Source organism: Pteropus medius, unplaced genomic scaffold (assembly GCF_902729225.1).
Source record: "Pteropus medius unplaced genomic scaffold, Ma_sr-lr_union100, whole genome shotgun sequence".
Taxonomy (NCBI): domain Eukaryota; kingdom Metazoa; phylum Chordata; class Mammalia; order Chiroptera; family Pteropodidae; genus Pteropus; species Pteropus medius.
The window spans coordinates 5,365,369-5,386,829 of NW_024356249.1; the positions used below are offsets into that span (position 1 = coordinate 5,365,369).

At 34.2% G+C, this 21,461-nt stretch overlaps 1 protein-coding gene and 1 pseudogene across 9 annotated transcripts in view; both read left to right on the forward strand.

The window, feature by feature from the left end:
- CNOT4 (CCR4-NOT transcription complex subunit 4) overlaps positions 1-21,461 on the forward strand; it is a 127,213-nt gene that overhangs the window by 70,510 nt on the left and 35,242 nt on the right. For 5 of the 9 annotated variants that reach the window (XM_039860852.1, XM_039860854.1, XM_039860860.1 and 2 more), the window contains 4 exons: positions 1,751-1,837; positions 2,597-2,698; positions 3,430-3,555; positions 6,250-6,383. In XM_039860852.1, coding sequence (XP_039716786.1) covers positions 1,751-1,837; positions 2,597-2,698; positions 3,430-3,555; positions 6,250-6,383 — 449 coding nt within the window. The remainder of the gene's footprint in view (positions 1-1,750; positions 1,838-2,596; positions 2,699-3,429; positions 3,556-6,249; positions 6,384-21,461) is intronic. The other 4 variants (XM_039860861.1, XM_039860855.1, XM_039860859.1 and 1 more) reach the window with 1 other exon arrangement.
- LOC120601169 (signal transducer and activator of transcription 2-like) lies at positions 11,585-15,609 on the forward strand (annotated as a pseudogene).

A 21,461-nucleotide genomic window follows, 5' to 3' on the forward strand; every position in this document is an offset into this window, starting at 1 on the left:
CTTGGAAGCACTTCTAGCATCACTAGTGGAACTTCATATGAGTGCCATGATGTTATTCAGAGTTTACGATATTACACTAAACACAATGAAAAATCCACGAGAACCTGGAGAGCTTACTTTTTACTGTGATACTCAATTTACTGGAGAGACAACTGCTCACACAGGATGATTAACATTACACAACATTTTAAGCAGATACTCATAATACTTGAGCTCACCACATTAGCAGCAGGAGGTGACTGAAATTATTACAGTAGTACAGTAAGTACAGTTAATTTTATGCAGTTATGATTTAATACATATCTTTCAACTTCGAATTGCACTGCATGATCTTTGTGTAAGTTTTGAAAATTTTTAACTTTTTATAAGATTTGTATATTTTATGGTAGTAAATAAAAGACTAGTATTTACATATATTTTATGTATTCATGATATACCTAATTTTTTCTTAATTCTTGTTATTTCTAAGCTATGTGATTCATCTGTGAGTTTTTTCATTGTCACAAATTTTCAAAAATTTTTCCAATATATTTATTGAAAAAAATTCATGTATAAGTGGACCCGCACAGTTCAAACTGCTTTTGTTCAAGTGTTTCAGATGTATATTAATTATTTTTCAAAATGTTAAAAGTTAATGACATTCCAGCCATATACTGTGTTACAAAGCTTTGATTCAGTTCAATGCAGAACATACCTAAACTTGGCTAATTTGCTAATGTATACCTTAATAAAAAAAAATTCTTCCATGATTTGCAACTACCTCAATTATATTCTGTTTTACCTATAGACTTACTGTTCCTACAGTCTCTCCAAACAGCAAACTCTCTTTCATTGAAAGTTTTCTATGTGTGCATGTTCATGTGTATGCAAAGTATTCTTTCCAAACACTCGATAGTATTTTCTCACACAGCTTAGCCAGTAAGTTTGTAAAAGAAGCTAAACGAGTACATGTAATGACAAAATAAAGGAGGTAACACAGGTATGAGTGGAAATAACTGAAGAAATAACCTAAGTAATAGAGAAAGAAGTGTATACATTTTGTTTTTCAACTGTTTTTTTCCCACCTATCACCTCACATTATTTACTAAGAAAAGAGAGAAAAAGTAAAGGGACAGTTGAGAAATGATAAAATTGATTGACATGATGAAAATAACTATGTTTTTATACATATAAAAAATATATAGACACAGTGATAAATCCTAGGGCATTAACAGTTGAATATTCTGTTACCCTATTTAGAATTTGTAGCCATAAACAGTGCATTACTATATCAGATGTTATATACAATAGATTTAAGAGTAAAGACTCTATACTTATGTCCTTCCTTGAATTTCTGTCTCTGCCTTTAAGACATAATTTTGGTCATTGTTTTGAGAAATACTTTCTTATAAGGATCATCTGTTAATGAAAACGTGGTCAGAATATTTGATCTTCTTCTTTTGTGTTTAAGAATACTCTGGAGATGATACCATAGATTATTGGTGCAAATATATTAGAGCATAGTAGATAATACCAAGTATGGTGAAACTCAGTTTCTATTCACTGAGTCAATAAAGAACAGCTTTTAGGTTCTGTTGATGATTTCCTATAGGTTGACCACAAATAGTAATTAGGAGATAGTCACATTTATTAGAAAATTTTAGAAATTATTTTTCTTTCACTGAAGAGGGATAATGTATGTCCATTATAAGGATTAAATGGGTTGATGAAAATGGGTACAGTTTATGCCTTATTTCTTCTTCTTTTATAGGTTTTAAAACGACCAGAATATTTTGGGAAGTTTGGTAAAATCCATAAAGTTGTCATCAATAATAGCACATCATATGCAGGCTCACAGGTAACTAATTATAAGGATTTTTATCTTTTCTCCCTATGGTCTGGATTTGACCTGGGCTGAAAATTTATTTTCTGTGATTAGAAAGCTTGAGAGTCAAGGACTTCAGTACTGTAGTGACCTCTGTTGGTGGGGTGGGGAAATTTTTGGTGCTCATTCGACTTTCGAGGACTCAGCAGTGAATTGATAGTAATAAGATGGATATAAAAAAAAAAAAGAAAAGAAAGATTTAGTGGTGGATTGAAGGGGAGGGAAAGTTGAGTCTGTTGTTAGGCAGTCTAATAATTAGTTAATAACTTTCAATTAAAATTATTTTCAGATATTTAAAACTTAATAGAGCATCTTTGTTATGCTGATAGCACAGAGACTATTCTTGAAGATTGCATTTGTTTTGGGGAGAATATAATTTGACACAGTGTCTTCAAATATTAGTTTTTAAAATCTAACTTTCAAAGTTTGGTTTTTGTAACCTTGACGAGCCTGTCAAATGGCTTTTTAAAAAAATAAATGGTGAGCCAAAGATAATACTTTATTTTTATTCATATACATTTTAATTTACTTAAACTCAGATAAAATTCATTATGATTGTTTTAAAATGAGCTAGTATATGGTTTAATTAAAGCTATTACAACTTCTAATTATTGTGATTATTAATGATAGTAGTAGTAAAGACCTTTAAAATTCCCTAGGCAGGTTTCAAGATAATTTTTTTAAACGTTATTTGTTGAATTTGATACTAATAACAGTGAGTTTTCGCTCTAGGGTCCAAGCGCCAGTGCTTATGTAACCTATATCCGGTCAGAAGATGCTCTCAGAGCCATACAGTGTGTCAACAATGTGGTGGTAGATGGCAGAACACTTAAGGTAAAATGGTCGTCTTCATCTTTTTTTTTTTTTTTAAAGGGGAAGGGATAAAATGTAGTAAGTAGAGGACTATGTAGCATTTACATATTACATTTGAAGAGAGTCTGTTTGAAGATTGCTTCTTAGGTATCCATACCAACCTATGACAGCTAATTTGTTTACTGCTGACTTATGTAAGGTTCTGTTTTGCCGGGTAGGAATAAACAGTTTCATTATTAGGGGATAATCTTTTAAATTTCCTATAGTTACACATTTTATATTGCGAAAATGAATCTGTTATTATCAGAAGTAGATAATGGTTTTTACTTGTTGTCCTGAAATATTTGGACATTGATCAGTTCAGGTTTGAGTGAAGGGTTCCACCAAGCAGTGCTTTATATAGATGGAAGAAGAATAGCATAATTAGAAAAAGGAATTTGCCTTCTTATGTGCCTAACCACTTATAGGTAACATAGAACGGATTTTGTCTGTCTTCTCTTCTGATTGCTAGAGAAGAAGATTTGGATGCTCAAGTCCTGAAAACATGGATGGAGATGTTTTCTTTAGTTTTTCCAAATGAGCACCATCTTTAATAAATCCTGTTAGTAATAGTTTAGTTCTCTAGTATCAAAGCCAGACTTCTTGTTTTGTTCTGTCTATGTCTTATTTTGGGTGAAGTGAAAGCACAAAACATTCTCATTGTCATTTCACATTTTGAGTCCTTTTTACTCCCTCCCCTCCTCTTCCTGCAGGCATCTCTAGGTACAACAAAATACTGCAGTTACTTCTTAAAGAATATGCAGTGTCCAAAGCCTGACTGCATGTATCTACATGAATTGGGAGACGAGGCGGCCAGCTTCACAAAAGAGGAAATGCAGGTAGTAATATGAATTATCAAATTTGCAGAAAAAGGAGAATTTTTCTTTTTAAATTAAAATTACAAAGGCAAAAACTAGGGATTTTTTTTAAAACTAGCATTACTTTAAAGTGGCATTTTCCAAATAATATTCGTTGGAATGTTCATTATATAGGATATCATTATAATAAAAATGGGTCTGTGGTCCACTAAGCTTGAAAATACTAGATTAATGATGATAAGTAGATTTCTTTCCTGTGGGACTTCTCAGTCTTTAATATGCTAATACCTATTGCAGATGGGAATGTACAACCAGAACTTTACTGACCAACGAAGGCATTTTGGGAAATGCTATTTTAGGGAGCATGTCAACAAAATGAAAGCTAAGTGTAGTTATGGGTTGTGGTTTTTCCTCCAATCTCTCCTTTTTACCGAGCATGCTAGAAAATAATATTCTATCAAATGTTGCTGATAAGCTCATATTATTTTTATAAAATGATTCTCTCCATGAAAGTGTCCTGTAAAGGGTAAATTGAAGGCTTTTAAGTTCTTCTTTACATTTCATCTTCTCTTGTCTGTCTCCTTTCAGTTTGTAGTATAAACATGCCTTTATAAGTAAAAATGTTGACCATACGGCATAGTAAATAAGGATTATACCAAAGCACAATGCTGCATTTCCCTCTTATAGATGAGGACTTCAGATTGTTGCTGTGGACTTTCACAGGAGTACTTCTCATTTAGAAGGCTGGGGGTGGGGAGAGTGGGGCGGGGCATTGATTGCTACCTTTCTCCAGGTCAAACTGGCGAAAGTCTAGTAGGGGGTTCTTTAAGAGAAGATTGTTACATAAAATGAAATACCTTTTTGACTTGTTGTTACTACAAATTCCCTTATAATAAATACATTTGAATTTCTTGACAGTGTTGTCTTTATCCAAAAACTGTTAAAATAAGATCTCTTTCAGATAACTTACTTATTTCTTATCCAGTGAATGCTTCTTGATTTGTTTTTTTTTTTTTTTTTTTTTTTTTTTCCTTCGGATGAGGCTTTCTTGGATGAAATCTAAGGTTAACTATTTTAAACTGAATTTTGACTAGTGGGGAGTATGCTTTACTTACGGGTACTATTACAATGAAAATCTTTAAGATTTTCTAAGCCCCAGCTTATCTCATTATTAAGTAGTATTGATTAGTAAAAGAAAATGGATGACCACTGAAACTAATATAATATTGTATGTCAACTGTAACAGGAAAACTTTTATAACATTAAAATAAAACAGATGACAATCCCTGTTTTATGAACTGCCTCTGTAAAATCATTTGGATATCAGTTTGAGCTCTTTGTGGCTAATGAAAACCATAATATTTCTTGTCGTATTGATTGCAGAAAGAATTTTCAAAGCTTTTTGTGTCTTAAAGATGTAAAATCCACATTTAACTGCATTTTTCTTAATAATTTAAAATTTATTTCATATCGTTGTCCGAATTTATTTGCTCCTCTTTACCTGAGTTTTAAATTACTTTGAAAGGAGGGTTTCTTTGTTAAAATACTTCCTCACTGTAGAAAATTTTAACAAATTATATCATGGCAAAAATCAGAAGATTTTAATTTTGTTGTTACTACATAACTCAAAATTTAGTACCCTATGAAATATGTAGGAATCCAGTCGAAGCAGTCAAGAGCCCTCTCAGAACTGGGAATGATGCATTGTACAGTAAATATGATACAGTTGTGCCCGATTAGATGATACTGCCTGCTTCTTGCATGTTTTTATTGTTTTTTATCTGTTCTGGTTTTGGTTTTCCCATAACATCCATTTAGAACATACTTTTAAAACAATTAACAACCCTGAAGGTAAGTAAAAATGTCATTCTAGTCACAATATACTTGTAAATAGTAAAAAGTTATTCAAAGTAATTCCATTGTAATTTATTTCTGTATATGACTATTTCCACAGTCTGCCTATTTTCTCCAAAAATGTTTGTGATGTTGTCTTCTGACCAACTACAGTAAATACAGACTTTTCTTTGTTGTGTAGAGAGCAGGGATTGTCATATTTTCTGTAAAAGGCCAGTTCGTAAATATTTTAGGCTTTCTGGGCCACAGAGTCTCTGTAGCAACTACTCAGCTCTGCTGTTGGAGCACGAAAGCAGCCATTGACAACTCATAAATAATAGATAATTCATAAATGACAGTTCATAAATGAGTGAGTGTGACTGTTCCAGTAAAACTTTATTTACAAAAACAAAGTGGCCAAGCCGTAAATTGACAATCCCTGGTCTAGAGTTTAAAATCCATTAAATTTTATGTAGAAACATAAAAATTTTAATCTAAAAAAATAAATCAACTGATTTTCAGTGATCTTCACAAAATTTAGTAATGACCTACTACAAGACTTTTTATATGAAAGATGGAGTTTACAAGGGAGCTTCAAGTTTTTTTGAGCTAAAAAATTTTTCGATATGCTTTCTACACAGTAAAGTAGTTAATTAAGTGCTTAATTAATGGAGTATATTAGTTTTGTTGTTTTGTTTTTTTGTTGGAAGAATTTTCATGGGTTTAGAAGTTTTGTGACACTCTCCTCACAGGTTCTCTGACATCATGAAAAACACTAACATGTTTTATTTAGGATATCTTTAATAATTCAGAAAGTAATTCAGTGTTTTCTACCGGTCATTTTGTGTACCCCACTGCAGTTTTAATTTCTTCTTTAATTAGGCAGGTAAACACCAAGAATATGAACAGAAACTACTTCAAGAATTATATAAATTAAATCCCAATTTTCTCCAACTGTCTACGGGTTCAGTTGATAAGAATAAGAACAAAGTGACGCCACTGCAGAGGTATGATACGTAAGTACCGATATTAGTATAATCAGACACCTTATCATCATGTCATGTTTGTCGATCTTCTCTTTTTCTTCTACATCTTTTTCTGACAGAATCCTTCTTGACAATGTCTGCCATTTATGCAGTATTGTTCCACTGTATAGGAAATGTTGAGTCAGATTTCCGGGTCTGAGTATTTGTTGTCTGCTGCTCCCTGGTGACGCTTCAGATGAGTCCCTTGATGGTCCCTCTTTCTGTTGATCTGCAGACCATCCTTGTTGATGAAAAGGAAATTAAGGGATGTTGGTTCTTAAAAGGCTCTATCACCTAATTGAGATTTCCCCCCTGATATAATGAGGGAAACAAAAATACTTATTGAAGTATTGTGTGTTACGACACAAATATTCATGGTCATCTAGTCTCAGGACCTCTGAGTCTTATATCCTCTCAGTGAGTCTTATACCCTCTGAATGAGGAGGGTATCACACATTCAGAATCTTATTCATTTTAGGAGACTTGTTTTTGCATAGACCTATACTGTGTTGGTGTTTAAACAAATTTATTAAGTCTGAAATATTGAGTCTCATTCTGAAAAGGTGATCTTCACATCTTGTATTTGGTTACAGCCTGTCAGAAAATGGTCTGGTTAATAAAAACAATAATTTGGGAGTTGTGCTCTATCCTGAATATTCCTTTGTAAGTTTGATGTGTTATGACCTTTTTTTTTTAATTTGGTAAGTTTAACTTTTATAAAATGAATTTATTTAAAGTAAATATCTATAATTAATTTAGGTATGTTGATTTTCTTTTTTAAAAAGTTTATTCCAAAGTTAAATTGGTTTTAAGTGATGTGATGTTTTAACTGTCTGCGTGTTATATATTATAGGCTAATGTCTATTTAGTATTAAAATAATTTAAGGACCATTTTTCACATATAGCTAATACTAGCATGGATTGTTGTCAGTTTCTTCAAAAATATATCCTTATATTTAAATTCTTTTGAAGTCCTTGTTATGTTTCTTCGCCCTAATAGTAAAGATTATTTATAAAAATTCTTTAAATTTAAATACTTTTTGTTTATACACACACATATGTACCTATTTATATAAATACATATAGAAGAGGCCACAGCAAAATATAACATTACTGTATAATAAACTGTGAAATTTGTATATATCAAAGCTAAGAATAACAGCTAAGTCCAAAACAAATCTTTCTGAGTTGATAATCTTTTACCCTTTCTGTTGATTTTTTTTGTACCTACCCTTTTCTACCCTTGTATGTTTATTTTATTATGAACCATATGCTATTACTTAACCTCATTGGTTTTAGTGCTTCTTATAAGAATGAAGTTATTGTAGTAAAAATTTATTTCAGATGGTTTTAACATTTATACATATTGTTGTCATTTAAGATGTTATTCTAATTAAAGTCATATTCTGGGTTTATAGCCCCTAGAGAATTCAGAGCAGAAATTTAAATTTTAGATGATCTCTTTGAGATAACATTGGTTATTTCTTGAATATAAAAGTGATATATTTTTATTGAAGGAAATTTGAAAAATATATAAAATTATACAGAATTAAATATGTAATTCAGTACTCAGACATTTTTACTGAAAATGATATATTTCGTTGTCCTTTTTCTTTCTATAAATGTATGTAAATACAAAATATATTGGTTTATTACCTTTTAAAACTCAATACCCATTAATATGATTTTCCCATGTCATGAAAATATAATCTTTTATGGATGCTTAGTAGTTCATTATATACAAGTATTTCAAATTTTTTAAACCAGTCTTCTGCTGGTGTGTGTCATTTTCATTTTGGTGCTATTATTTATAACACTGCGTCATGGACATTTTCATATAAACTTTGATGTGCTTAGACATAGAACTGCTGAGTCAAAGATGATGAGTACCTAGTTCCAATTAAGTTTTCTTTTCTGCACATTTGCCAATTTGATTAAAGAAAGCTGTCTCATTTTAATTTGTATTTGATTAATAGTGAAATTTTTATGCATAGTGAATTCATACCTGTTTGCAGTGTTTTATTGGTGTATTTACTTGTTTGTATGCAGTATACAGATCTAACTTTCCCTAGTTAGTTGACCAGTCTATTTGTATTTCAAAGAGTACTTGAATTTATAAATCAAATTTGGAAGAATATATAATATACAATATAAAATTGAGTCATCTCAGCCATTATCATGTATATCTCTCTATTTAAGTCGTTTTTGCCTCTCAGGAACAATTTTTTTGTCTTTTTTCTGTTGTATTGAATCTCCCACCACCATTTCTTCCTGTTTGAGAATCCCTAGGCTTAAAATGAAAGAACAGTGCTAGAAACTGGTGCTAGCAGGCATCCATGTCCTATTCTTTACTTTTATAGGGATATCTCCAGTGTTTTATTGGCTGTTAGATATAATTTTGACCCTTTATTTGAGATGAGTATTTTTAATCAAAGTATGAAAATACCTTGTTATTTCTAATTTATTGAGCTTTTCTCTTTAGATTGGAAGTGAAAATTGGAATTTACCAAATGTTTTTTCGACATTTATGACAAGTATTTAGCTTTTTTAAAATTTTTTTTTGTGATCAGTTATAAATAGATTTACTAATACTTTATTGACTTTGCTCTTATATATAGTATAGTCAGAGCACATTCATAAGTATTTCAGTAGCAGGAGTTTCTTCAGAGCCACAAGTTGTCGGAGGAAGACAAAAGAGGATTTAAAACAGTTCACTCATTTATTATCTTTGTCCAAAGCCAGTGCTACTGAATCTCAGCTGGGACCAGAAAAAATTTTGACATAGTCACCTGTACTTTGCATAAGTACATGATATAGGCAGCTTTTGTGCTTACTAGTAATCAATCAAAACATTAGGTATATTCTGGAAGTTATGAGAAAATTTCAATTAAAGTCATATTTGCCAAACTACATTCTGTCCAGGTTTATTACGGCATTTTTTCTTGCCTTGTTAATGGCTAATTTTGTCATGTTACTTAAGACGTGGCCATATTTTAGTAGCAAAGTAATACTTTATTAATGTGTATTTGAAGCCTGTATCAAATAAAATATGTTCTACAAAGGCAGGCTACCTGTCCATAACTTAAATATGTACTTTGTGGTAGCAGAAGTTTGTCTCAGTTCAAGACTCAGGTGAGCATGAGAAATGAAAGTGAATTCTTCTAAATGAATATAGGAATATTTAACTTAGGAGCAAAGTAAATATGTATTTGTGTGTATAGTAACATTAAACTGAAATTCGGAAATATTCGTAATATTAACATCTGAATTAAAATTTGCCTTATATCCAAAATGCAAACAAAATTACTACAGACACTGAAATTTTTTATCTTTTAAATGTAACGAACAAAGTAACTAGACCTTATCAATGTTTTTTCTATTCCACCCCAGTCCTCAGAAAAAAGATTTTTTCTTTGACCCTTCTGTGTAATTATTTGTTTTATGTTGCAAATTTTAGAAAGCAGCCAAGAAACTATACCCAGAAACTATGTTGGCATCGCTACCAAGGAAGTAAAAGGAAATCAAATTAAGCACTCTCTTTTGGGCAAGTTAAAGCCAGCAAAGTTGGACAGCATCTGAAGAATCAAATAGTGACACAGCTATGTTAGACTGCTTGTTTGCAGATAGTTGCGAATTTGGTTTCTTTATAAAACAAAGTATTTAAAATTGATATTAATACTACTTCTAGCTCTAAAATGTAATAATTTCAGAGACTTTGAGGAAGCTTGATGTGATCAATGCCTTTTCACTTTGTTCCTCTTTACTTCCTCTAGTGCAGTGATCATTGGATATCAGGCATCGTCTCAATTTAGATGAATTGAATTATAATCTCCAGGGATGGGGCCTGGAAATACACCTTACACTTTAATTTTATATATACATAAATATATAATTTTATATATATATAATTTTTTTGAAAAGCTCCATAGCGCTAGATTCCAATTGTTGGGTTAATTGAAAAATATTTGCTCCTGAGAAATCTGTAATTTCACCGTTGGTTTCAGAACTATTTAGGGCTAGAACTTTTAAAAAATTAGACTGTTTATATGAGAATATTATATGTTTAGGAATTTTTATCTATAAGGATTTACACACACGTTTGCCTTCTGGAAATAGTATCTTGATTATGTCATGAGACCAAACTACCTATTAAAACTTTTAGTCTCACTTGAATATAGTGCTTTTCAATCAACTGCATCTTTAGGTATCTTGATTTCTTTCTCAGCATATGACTATTGTTAGTATTTGAGTGAACTATAGGGATAAGTGGTCTTCCAAATCTTAGCCTTTTCAAAGATGATTGTCAACCCGTTTTTGCCTCTCTCATTCTTTGATTTAGTTCAATTTATATTATCTGCCTTTTTTTTTTTGCTTTAATCCAAGAGAACCAAATTAATATGCTTCAACTTTTCAATACCTTTCTAGATTTTTTTCCTTGCTAGGCAGCCTCTTCCCACTACTTTGTGCTGAGCAAATGGTTGTTAATCTTTCCTATTGTAAATGGAATGAACTGTTAGACTTTTACTTCAGAATGCAAGCTGTTGTTGTAGTGTTCCAAAAAGAGGTTGATTTAAGAAAGCCTGGGCTGAGTGGCAGCTAGTGTCTGTGCACCTGGCTGGGAATTTTGAGCTCCGGGGTTCAGCCACCTACTGAAGCTTGCTACTTGGGGGTTGGGTCAGAAGGGCAGAAGTCAAAGGCAGGGTTAAAGGCCCTTGTGCTGAAGCTCCCTCTGGTGACTGGAAGCTATGACCAGAGTCACGAAATGGAGTAGGGACTGAATTCCTAGCCAAGCTCAGACTCCAGATAGTGCAGTGGGAGATGCTGCAGAATCTTGACAGCCCATTTCAGGATCATCTGCACCAGCTCTACTCAAACAGCGCTTTGCTGATGGATATTTGGCATTACTTGGTGGTCTGGATTGAAGACCAGAACTGCCCAGGAGACTGCACTGGGCAATGATAATTCCAAGGCTAACATGCTGTTCTTCTACTTCTTTGACCAACTGAACTATGAGTGTGACTGCTCACATAGCCAGAACCCTGAGTGCTTATTGCTGTAGCACAACTTGTGAAAATTCAGGACATTCAGGCCTTTCCCCAGGGTCCTACCCAATTGGCTGAGATGATCTTTAATCTCTTTAATTCTGATCCAGGCTCAGAGGGATCAGTCGTGCAAGGAGAACGAGGCCTTAAAGCATCTATGGAGAGCCAGCAACCTGAGATTGAATCCTGGACCCTGGAATTGAGGGCTAAGATGGGCAGGTTGGTGAAATCCATCAGCCAGCTGAACAACCAGCAGATTGTCTTCTGCTTCTGATACGAGACCAGACCCTAGTGAGAATACTCTCTTTGGACCCCCATCACACCAGACAACAGCAGCTTCTGCAGGAAACTCTCAATGAACCAGACAAGAGGAGAAATAGATGCTGGGTGGTCCCAGAGCACTGCAAGGCCCATTAACTATCCTAACTGCCAAAGTTGGAGGTGTGGAAAGTCTAGCAGCAAAATGCCTGCTTTGGAGCTCCTTGAATTGTGGGCTGAAACACCTGAAGGAGTGGTTCACAGCTGGAGCAAAACTATTATTTCATCTGCATCCATGCTGAAGGAGCTGAAGAGATTGAGTCACCTGGTTAGCTATCGGATGACCCTCTGACCAAAGAGATGGACCTACGAAAGGCTCATGTCACAGAGTTGATATAACGTCGGCTCCACAAAGCCTTTATGGTAGAACCAAGTCTTGCGTGCCCTAAACTCCCCTGGACCACTCAACCTCAGGACTGGAAGGAAGTTTACTGTCCAGACAGGGCTGCTTGCTGGTGAGATTTCAGGAAGGCAGTGAGTCACTGACTGCAGAAGTCTCCATTGACAGGAATCTTTATTACAAGATTTCCAGAAGTTCAGCATTCTGACTTCAAACCAGAAAACTTTGACCCCCAAAGAAAAGTCAGGGCTTAATTTAGGACTTTTGCTAACATGACTGGTGGAGCAATGTTCTGGTGATTTGGGTCGGGCTGCTGGGTGTGACAGAGGTACTGTCACGTGGTCAGATATGCTTAGCAGGATCTGAAGCCAGAGCTAAAAACAGACACTTTCCATGTGCTTATTATTTCTAAGAGGAACCTACCCTTGGTTGCCTGGGCCTCAGTTCTCTGGTTCAATCTGCTCAGCTCAAACCCCCAGAATCAGGAGTTCTTTTTCACTCCACCCCAGTCAAGCCCTCCTAGACTTTGATGGACCCTGCGCTCAGTTGGCAGTTCTCCTATGTTGGCCCAGCCCTTGACCTGGAGTAGCTGAGCAAGCTTAGGGACAAGCCGTTTGGGTGGAACTCTAGGATTGCGGGTCATTTTTGTCCTGGGCCGCCTTCACTAAACAAGAGAGCCTCCTCAGGCAAGCTACTATTCTGGACATGGCTAGACAAAATTCCAAACCTGGTACTACATGACCACCTGAAGGATCTATGGAAAGATGGATGTGTCACGGGCTTTGTGAGTCAGAGCCAGGAGTGCCAGCTGCTGAAGACCATTTCTGGTGCCCACTGTTCTTCAGTAAATCATCAGGAGGGAGTAATACCTGCACGGTGGAGCATCAGGAGGGGGCAGTACCTGCATGGTGGAGCACCAGGGGGCAATACCTGCTCTGAGATAAGGTTCTCATCTACTCTGTGCAGCCCTACATCAAGATGGTGCTACAGTGACTCACACCGACTGAAAGAATCCACCACTACCAACAGTCGGGAGAACCTGTTGTATTTTACCTCGAATTCCTTAGGATGAAGCTTTTGGGTGCCACTACTGGGATATAGTTAATTTCCAGAAATGTAATAAGTACCCAAAACATAGGCCCATTGTGGTCTCTTAATATACAGGTAGATGAGCTGCAACAACCACTGGAGCTTAAGCTGGAACCAGAACTGGAGTCTTTAGAGCTGGAGCTGGGGCTGAAACCAGGGCCTGAGCTAGGCCTGGAGTTAGAGCCACTGCTTGTAGCAGGTCTGGCTCTGGGGCCAGGACTGGAGCCCACACTAGGCGTGAAATCACAAAGATGTCAGAGCCCAACCTGGGACCAAAACTGAAGCTGAAGCCTGTTCTAGAATTCCAGGGAATTCCAGGACTCAACTGCTATTGCTCTAAGATGTGCTTCTAGTCTAACTTGTGGTGCAAATGAAAGACCTAGTATAGGCACACCTCATTTTATCATGTTCCACTTTATTGTTCTTCACAAGCGTTGTGGGTTTTTAATTTTTTTTTTTTTTACAAATTGAAGGCAAGGCCTTCCACCAGCAAAAAGGTTGCCACTTGCTTTATTGCGGTACTTGCTTCATTGTGGTGGTCTGGAATCAAACCGACAATACTTTTGAGATGTGTGTTTTTGCCTGGTATGTTAGAAGAACAGTCCTGTTCAAAAAGAGGCCTTTCTGAGCAGAAGTGGCCAATAAACTTTGTGCCAATCTGGCAACGGTGGAGGCAAGAAAAGAAAGCCTGTCTATTTTTTGTTTTAAATAAAAAAGCCATGTGCAGTTTTTCTTAGTGTACCCAATCTTCTTTTATCCAGTAGCATTGAGGCTTGGCAGTTCCTGATCAGAGAATAGTCTGTTTCATGGAGTAGGTCTCTTTTTTCATTAGTAAATGTAGTATTTATTAAAGTTTGTTTTTCTTTCTTAAACTTCTTGGAATGATAATGGGTGGGTGGATATTGGATGCAAAACAATTATTAATATGGTCACAGCTTAAGCAGACACAGAGCTTGATGAGGAAGCAATTTTGACACGTGATGCCAGTAGTTGTAAGAACTCTGATCCGTTAGTGGTAGCTTTGGGATATCTATTTTCTACCTAGCCATTAGAGATCCAAGGAGTTCACTTTTATTGGGATTGGAATTTATACATATGCCATTTCTTTCTATTAAGATTATACATACATTTTCAGAGACTCTCCCATCTTTATTTTTTCACTTTAACAATGGTAATTGCACTCATAATGGCAGGTTTAACTGTAATAGTCTTTTACAGCTCACTTGGGAAATAAAGCAATTTCTAGTTATATCTTTATTCTTAAAGCTTTTCATTTATTATTCTTTGAATTTGTTATTCTTAAAATAAATTGAAGAATATACTAAAACTCAGTAGGACAGAAGTTAATTAATATCTTACCCTAATCCCAATTTTTCAGCAGCTGTCTTTGGATTGATGACGCTGATCTAAAAATTATTAAGCATCTTTGATAAAACTTTCCTAGGTGAAGTATAAAAAATCAGTGCTTATGAAACTGCAGCTGGCATTCTGGACAAGATTATATAAGTTATTCTAATTAGTTGTAATTCATAAACCACCTTAAGATTTATTCTGAATACAGTAATATTTTCACATATTGCCCTTCACATTAACAACTATGTTACCTATGTTGAAAATTATTATTTAGTACTCTTAAATGGTGGTGGTTAGGAAGATGAATCAAGATTAAGACACTACAATTTTTCTTTGTACTATCTTTTGTCTTTTTGTTTCTATTACTACTCCTTCCCAGCTTTAATCCATTATTCCATATTATAAGAATAGTGCAAGTTTGGGGGAGGTGGTGGAGTAGTTAGCACCAAGAATCTGTGTTTCCACCTGGACAACAATTGCACTGGCAGAATCTGTCTGACATAACTGTTTTGGAACTTAGAAGTTTGTTGAAGGCTTACAACTTCCAGGAACAGACATGGTGGTTAATTTTGGTCAAAGTCAGCTCTTAGTACAGTAGCAGCATGGTAGGCAGCTGTGCACATATATCTGGAGCAGCTTTCACATAGCTTGAAGGAGCCAGGGTCAGCAAAAAGAACCCTGTACTCCAAATGACGAGGATCTCTGCTCAGACTGCTCGTTACTACTTCTGATCACAGAGGTGTGGACAAAGAGTCAGGCACCCATTGTTGTACCTCCCCCATTGTTGCAAGCTCTTCCTGCTCTGGTTGAAGTGATTTCCAAGGGACTATGGGACTGGGGCCCCCACTTTCAGTATTCACTTTTTCCCCTGTGGGGAGCCAGTCATTAAAGCCTAGGACATTAAAGAACAATTGCATATATAGAGGAAATTAGAAAGCGACCATGTATGTCCTAGGAAAGGCTTACAAAGGACCTAAGAGGACCTTAGTTTATACCTAGGGCTGATCTTCAGCACAGAGACAGCCTACAACAATAAAAAAGAAAACAAAACAAAATACACACACACACACACACACACACACACACACACACACACACAGAGCAAAATTAGGGTACGGAGAGAATCTGATTTCCAGAGGCACCATCTTACTAGATTCAAATGGCCAGTATTCAGTAAAAAATCACAAGGCATACAAAGAAACAGGAAAGTATCTCCCATTCAAAAGAAAAATAAAAATTCAACATAAATTGTCCTTGAAAAAGAACTAATGACAGATATACTAGACTGAGAATTAAAAACACCTCTCTTAACGATTCTTAAAGAGCTAAAGGAGATTGTGGAAAAAAGACAAGAAAATGTGCATGAACAGCATGGAAATACCAATAAAGAGGTAGAAAACCTAAAAAGAAACCAAAAAAATTCTGGAGCTGAAAAGCACAATAACAATTGAAAAATTCCCTAAAGGATTTAAAGGCAGCAGGCAGAAGAAAGAACCAGAGAACTTGAAGATAGGAAAATGGACATTATTCAGTCTGAGGGATACAAGGAAAAGAGATTGAAGAAAAGTGAATAGAGCCTAAGAGATCTGTGGGACATCATCAAGTTGACCAGCATACATATACTCAGAGTTCCAGAAGGAGAATAGAAAATGGTGCAAAGTGACTATTTGAAGAAATAATGGCTGAAAACTTCCTAAATTTGAGGAAAGACATGAATATAAATATCCCAAGAAGCTTAATGATCTCTTAGATGAACTGAAAGAGACCCACACTGAAACACATTATAATCAAACTTTGAAAAGCCAGAGATGAGGACAGAATGTTGACAGCAACAAGAGAAGTAAGTCAACACATAGAAATGATCCTCAGTAAAATTATAAGCAGATTTATCAAAAAATTTGGAGGTCAGAAGACAGTGTAGCAATACATTTAAAGTGCTAAAAGGAAAAAAATATTAACCAGTACTCTTATATCCAGCAAAACTTTCTCCCTCTTCTCCCAAAGAGTAAGGGAAAAATTAAGACATTCCCAGATAAAGCTGAGGGCATTCATGACCACTAGACCTGCCTTGCAAGAAGTGCTCAAGGGAGTCCTGAAAGGTGAAATGAAAGGACACTAGTCTAACTGGAAGCCTTACGGAGAAGAAAAGATCTCAGTAAAGGTAAATAAGTGGGCAGTTATAAAAGCTACTGTTATTATAACAATGGTTTTTAACTATACTTTTTGTTTCCTATGTAATATAAGAGATTAGTACACTTAAAGTCCAGTGTATTAGTATAAAAGCTTGTATTACTTTAACTTTGGTTTTTAGCTCCAAATTTTGTTTTCTACACAATTTAAGAAACTACATTTAGAAGAATTACTAGTTTATGTTTTTGGCACAGAGTGTGTAAAGAGGTAATTTTGTGATGTCAACAACCAAAAGGGGTAGAGATCTGTAAAGGAGCAGTTTTGGGATGTTATTGAAATTAAGTTAGTAAAGCTTTAGAGTGTTAAAACTTTAGAATGTTAAATGTAATCGCCATGATAACAAAGAGAATAGCTCTTAGAATATACACAAAAGGAAATGAGTAAGGAATTTAAACATTTCACAACAAAAAATCAATACAAAAGAAGACAGTAATGCAGGAAATAGAGGAAAAAGCTGTATAAGACATATAGAAAACAAAGAGCATGATAATATAAATAACTCCTTATCAGTAATTACTTTGAATGTAAATAGATTCAACTCTCAATCTAAAGACAGAGATGGACAGAATGGATAAAAGCACATGATCCAACTATATGCTGTCTAGAAAAGACTCATTTTAGACTCAGAGACCCAAACTGGTTGAAATTAAAAAGATGGAAAAAGTTGGTCCATGCAAGTAGTAACTAAAATAGACCAAATGTGGCTATACTAATATCAGACAAAATAAATTTTGTCAAAAAAGATTTTAAGAGACAAAGAAGGACATTATATATTAATAAAAGATACAGTACAGCAAGAAGATATAATAAGTATAAACATTTATACACCTAAGGACAGACTATCAAAATACATGAAGCAAAAACTGACAGAATTGAAGAAAGAAATAGTTCTACAATAATAATTGACTTCAGTACCCTACTCACAATAATAGGTAGAACAACCAAACAAGATAAGTAAAGAAGATTTAAACAGCACAATAAACCAACTATATCTCATATATATAAAACCCTGTACCCAAACAACAAAATACACATTCTTTTTAAGTGCACATGGGGCATTTTCCAGGATAGACCATATATTAGGTCACGAATTAAGTCTCAATAGATTTTAAAGAGTATCATACCAAGTATCTTTCTCAACCACAACAGAATGAAATTAGAAACCATTAACAAATGGAAATCTGGAAAATTCAGAAAATTGAAAATTAAATAACACTTTAAACAACTAATGATCAAAGAAATCACAAGAGAAATTAGAAAATACTTAGAGACAAATGAAAATGAAAACACAATATACCAAAACTTATGGGAAACACAGAAGTGGTGCTTAGGGAAAAATTTATGGCTATATAGCAGTCCATTCACATACACAGGGGATATGTTCCAGGACCCTTAGTGGATACCTGAAATCACAGATAGTTCTGAACTCTATATATGCTATGTTTTTTTCTATACATACATACCTACGATAAAGTTTAAAATTAGGAACAGTAAGATTAACAATAACCATAAAATAGCACTGATAAAGTTTAATTTATAAATTAGGAACAGTAAGAGATTAACAACAATAACCATAAAATAGCACAATTATAACAAGATACTGTAAAAAAAAAAGTTATGTGAATATGGATAATAAAGATTACTTGAAATAGAGAATACAGAAAAATCAATGAAACTAAAAGTTGGTTCTTCAAGATAAACAAAATTGACAAACCATTAGCTAGATGGACTATGGAAAAAGAGAAAAGGCTCAAATTATTAAAATCAGAAATGAAGGTAGGGACATTACAGATTCTACAGAAATAAAGTTTATAAGAAGAATAGTGTGAACAATTTACCAATAAATTGAATAACTATGATAAAAACCACATGATCATCTCATTTGAGGGAAAAAAGTGACAAAATTTAGTACCCTTTCTTGACAAAAACAATCTAGGAATAGAAGGAAACTACCTTAATATAATAAAAGCCATATGTGGAAAGCCCACAGTGAACACCATACTTATGGTGAAAAACTGAAAGCTTTGCTTCTGAGATAAGGAACATAGCAAGAATGCCTACTTTCACTACTTTTCAATATAATATTGAATGTTTTAGCCATATCAATTAGCCAGGAAAAAGAAAGGGCTTTCAAATTAGAAAAGAATAAATAAAAGTATCTGTTTGCAGATGAGATGGTCTTATATGTAGAAAATTCTAAACATTCCACAGAAAAACCATGTTAGAATTAATTAATGAATTAAGCAATGTAGCAGATTACAAAGTCAATATGCAGAAATCTTTTGCATTTTTATACATGAACAGTGAACAATCCAAAAAGGAAATTATGATAACAATTCTATTCATAATAGCATAAAAAAGAATAAAATACTTAGGAATTAACCAGGAAAGTGAAAGACTTATACAATGAAAACTACGAAAGATTGCTGAAAGAAGACAAATTAAAACACATCTTAACATTCATAGATTGGAAGATTTAATATTATTATAGTGTCAGTTCTTTCCAAAGTTGTCCACAGACTCAATGCAGTCCATATCAAAACTTCAGCTGCTGTTTTTGCAGATAAATCCATCCTAAAAATCCATATGGAATCTCAGAGTACCCTATATAGGCACAACATTCATGAAAACAAGAACTGTTGTACTCACACTTAAGATTTCAAAACTTACTGCAAAGCTACAGTAATCAAAACAGTGTGGAATTGGCATAAAGACAAACACACACCAATGGAGTAGAATGGAGAGTCTAGAAATATACTGTCACATATAGGATCAAATGATTTTTGACAAGGGTGCCAAGACCACTCTATGGGGAAAGGACAATCTTTTCAAAAATGGTGCTGGCAAAACTTGTGATATCCACGTTATTCAAAAACTACTTCAGAGTGGATCAACGACCTAAAGCAATGAAAACCTTAAAAGAAAACGTTAAGACTTCACAACATTTATATCGCTTCCAGACGTAAGATTTAGCAATGAATTCTTGGATATGATACTAAGAGACAGATAACAAAAGAAAAAATAGACAAATTGGGCTGCATGCAAATTTAAAAATTATGTGAATTTAATGAAACTACAGTAAAAAGGCGATCCACAGAATGGGAGGAAATATTTACAGGCCACATGTCTGATAAGGGATTAATAACCAGAATATATGGAGAACTACTAAAACTCACCCAGAAAAATTGAAATAACCCTATTCAAAAATGAGAAAAGAACTTGAGTAGACATTTCTCCAAAGCAGATATGCAAATGGTCAATAAACATTTGGGGAAATTGGAACTCTTGTGCATCATTGTGGATGTGGGGAAATTGGAACTCTTGTGCATCATTGGTGGGAATGTAAATGGTACAGCCACTGTGGAAAATGGTATGGAGGTTCTTCAAAGAATTAAAAATAGAAATACTATATGATTCATCAGTTTCACTTTTGAGTATTCACTTAAAAGAATTGAAAGCAGTATCTCAAAGATATTTATACACCTGTGGTATAGCAGCATTACTCAAATAGCTTAAATGTGGAAGCAATCCAGGTGTCTGCGGATGGACCAATGGACAAGCAAAATGCGGTATATACATACAATAGAATATTACTCAGACTTAAAAAGGAATGACATCCTTCAATTATTACAACATAAATGAACTTTGAGGACATTATTATTTGTGAAATAATTTAGTCACTTGAAAACAAATACTCTGTGATTCCACTTATACAAGACATTTAGTCAAAATCATAGAGACAGAAAGTATAAAGGTGAATGCTGGGGTAGGAGAAATGGGGAGTTATTGTTTAGTGGGTACAGAATTTCAGTTTTTACAAGATAAAAAGTTATGGGGGTGGATGGTGGTGATGGTTGTACAACAGCGTGAATGTGTTTTAATACCACTGAATTGCATTTAAAAATAGCTAAAATGCTAAATTTTATGTATTTTACATATAAAAATTAAAATATTGCAAGTTTATTTCAGATTAATATCTGTATTATGTTCCAATCTGTTCTTCATGCTACCACCAATTTGTCTTCCTAAGACACTACTTTGTTTATATCATTTCTGTGCTCAAAAATTTTCATTGGCATCTGGTGTCTGGCCTCTAGGTCTATCTTTGTATCCTTACCTCACATTGTAAAAATCATATATTACCTAATTAACTACTTTACTTTCTCCTAACTCTATCTGCAACCTTTGGGTTCCTATACACTTGCTATTCCTACCTTTAATTTCTGTTATTTTCCCCCTTTTTTTCCTAATGTGTAAATCTTTTTTAAGGACCTTCCCCCTTTTTTTCCTAATGTGTAAATCTTTTTAAGGACCTTTCCCCCTTTTTTTCCTAATTTGTAAATCTTTTTAAGGACATCTTCTACATGCTCCACTTATGGTGGGTTCTTTTCCAAAGACCTATAGCTTTTATTGAATAAACAGTTCATTTAATAGTTGGCACTGGCTGATATTTGTTGGTGTGCACTTGTCTTATTTCCCCAAATATCTCTAAGTTTAATTGGTTCAGAGCTATATCTTAAGTTTATTTGTACTTACCCACTTGACTTAATAACATGAATCAATTGATATTTTGTGAACAAGAAGTGAAGATGCTCTTCAAGTAAATTTCAGAACTGTGTGTCAGATTCTAGAGTATCTGGCAGTGTTTCTGAAGAAGATACACTTGATATTCAGATTGGGTACTAGCCCTTGTTAAATTTTTTTAGAGCAGTTAAATATTGTACCAGTACAGTTTTT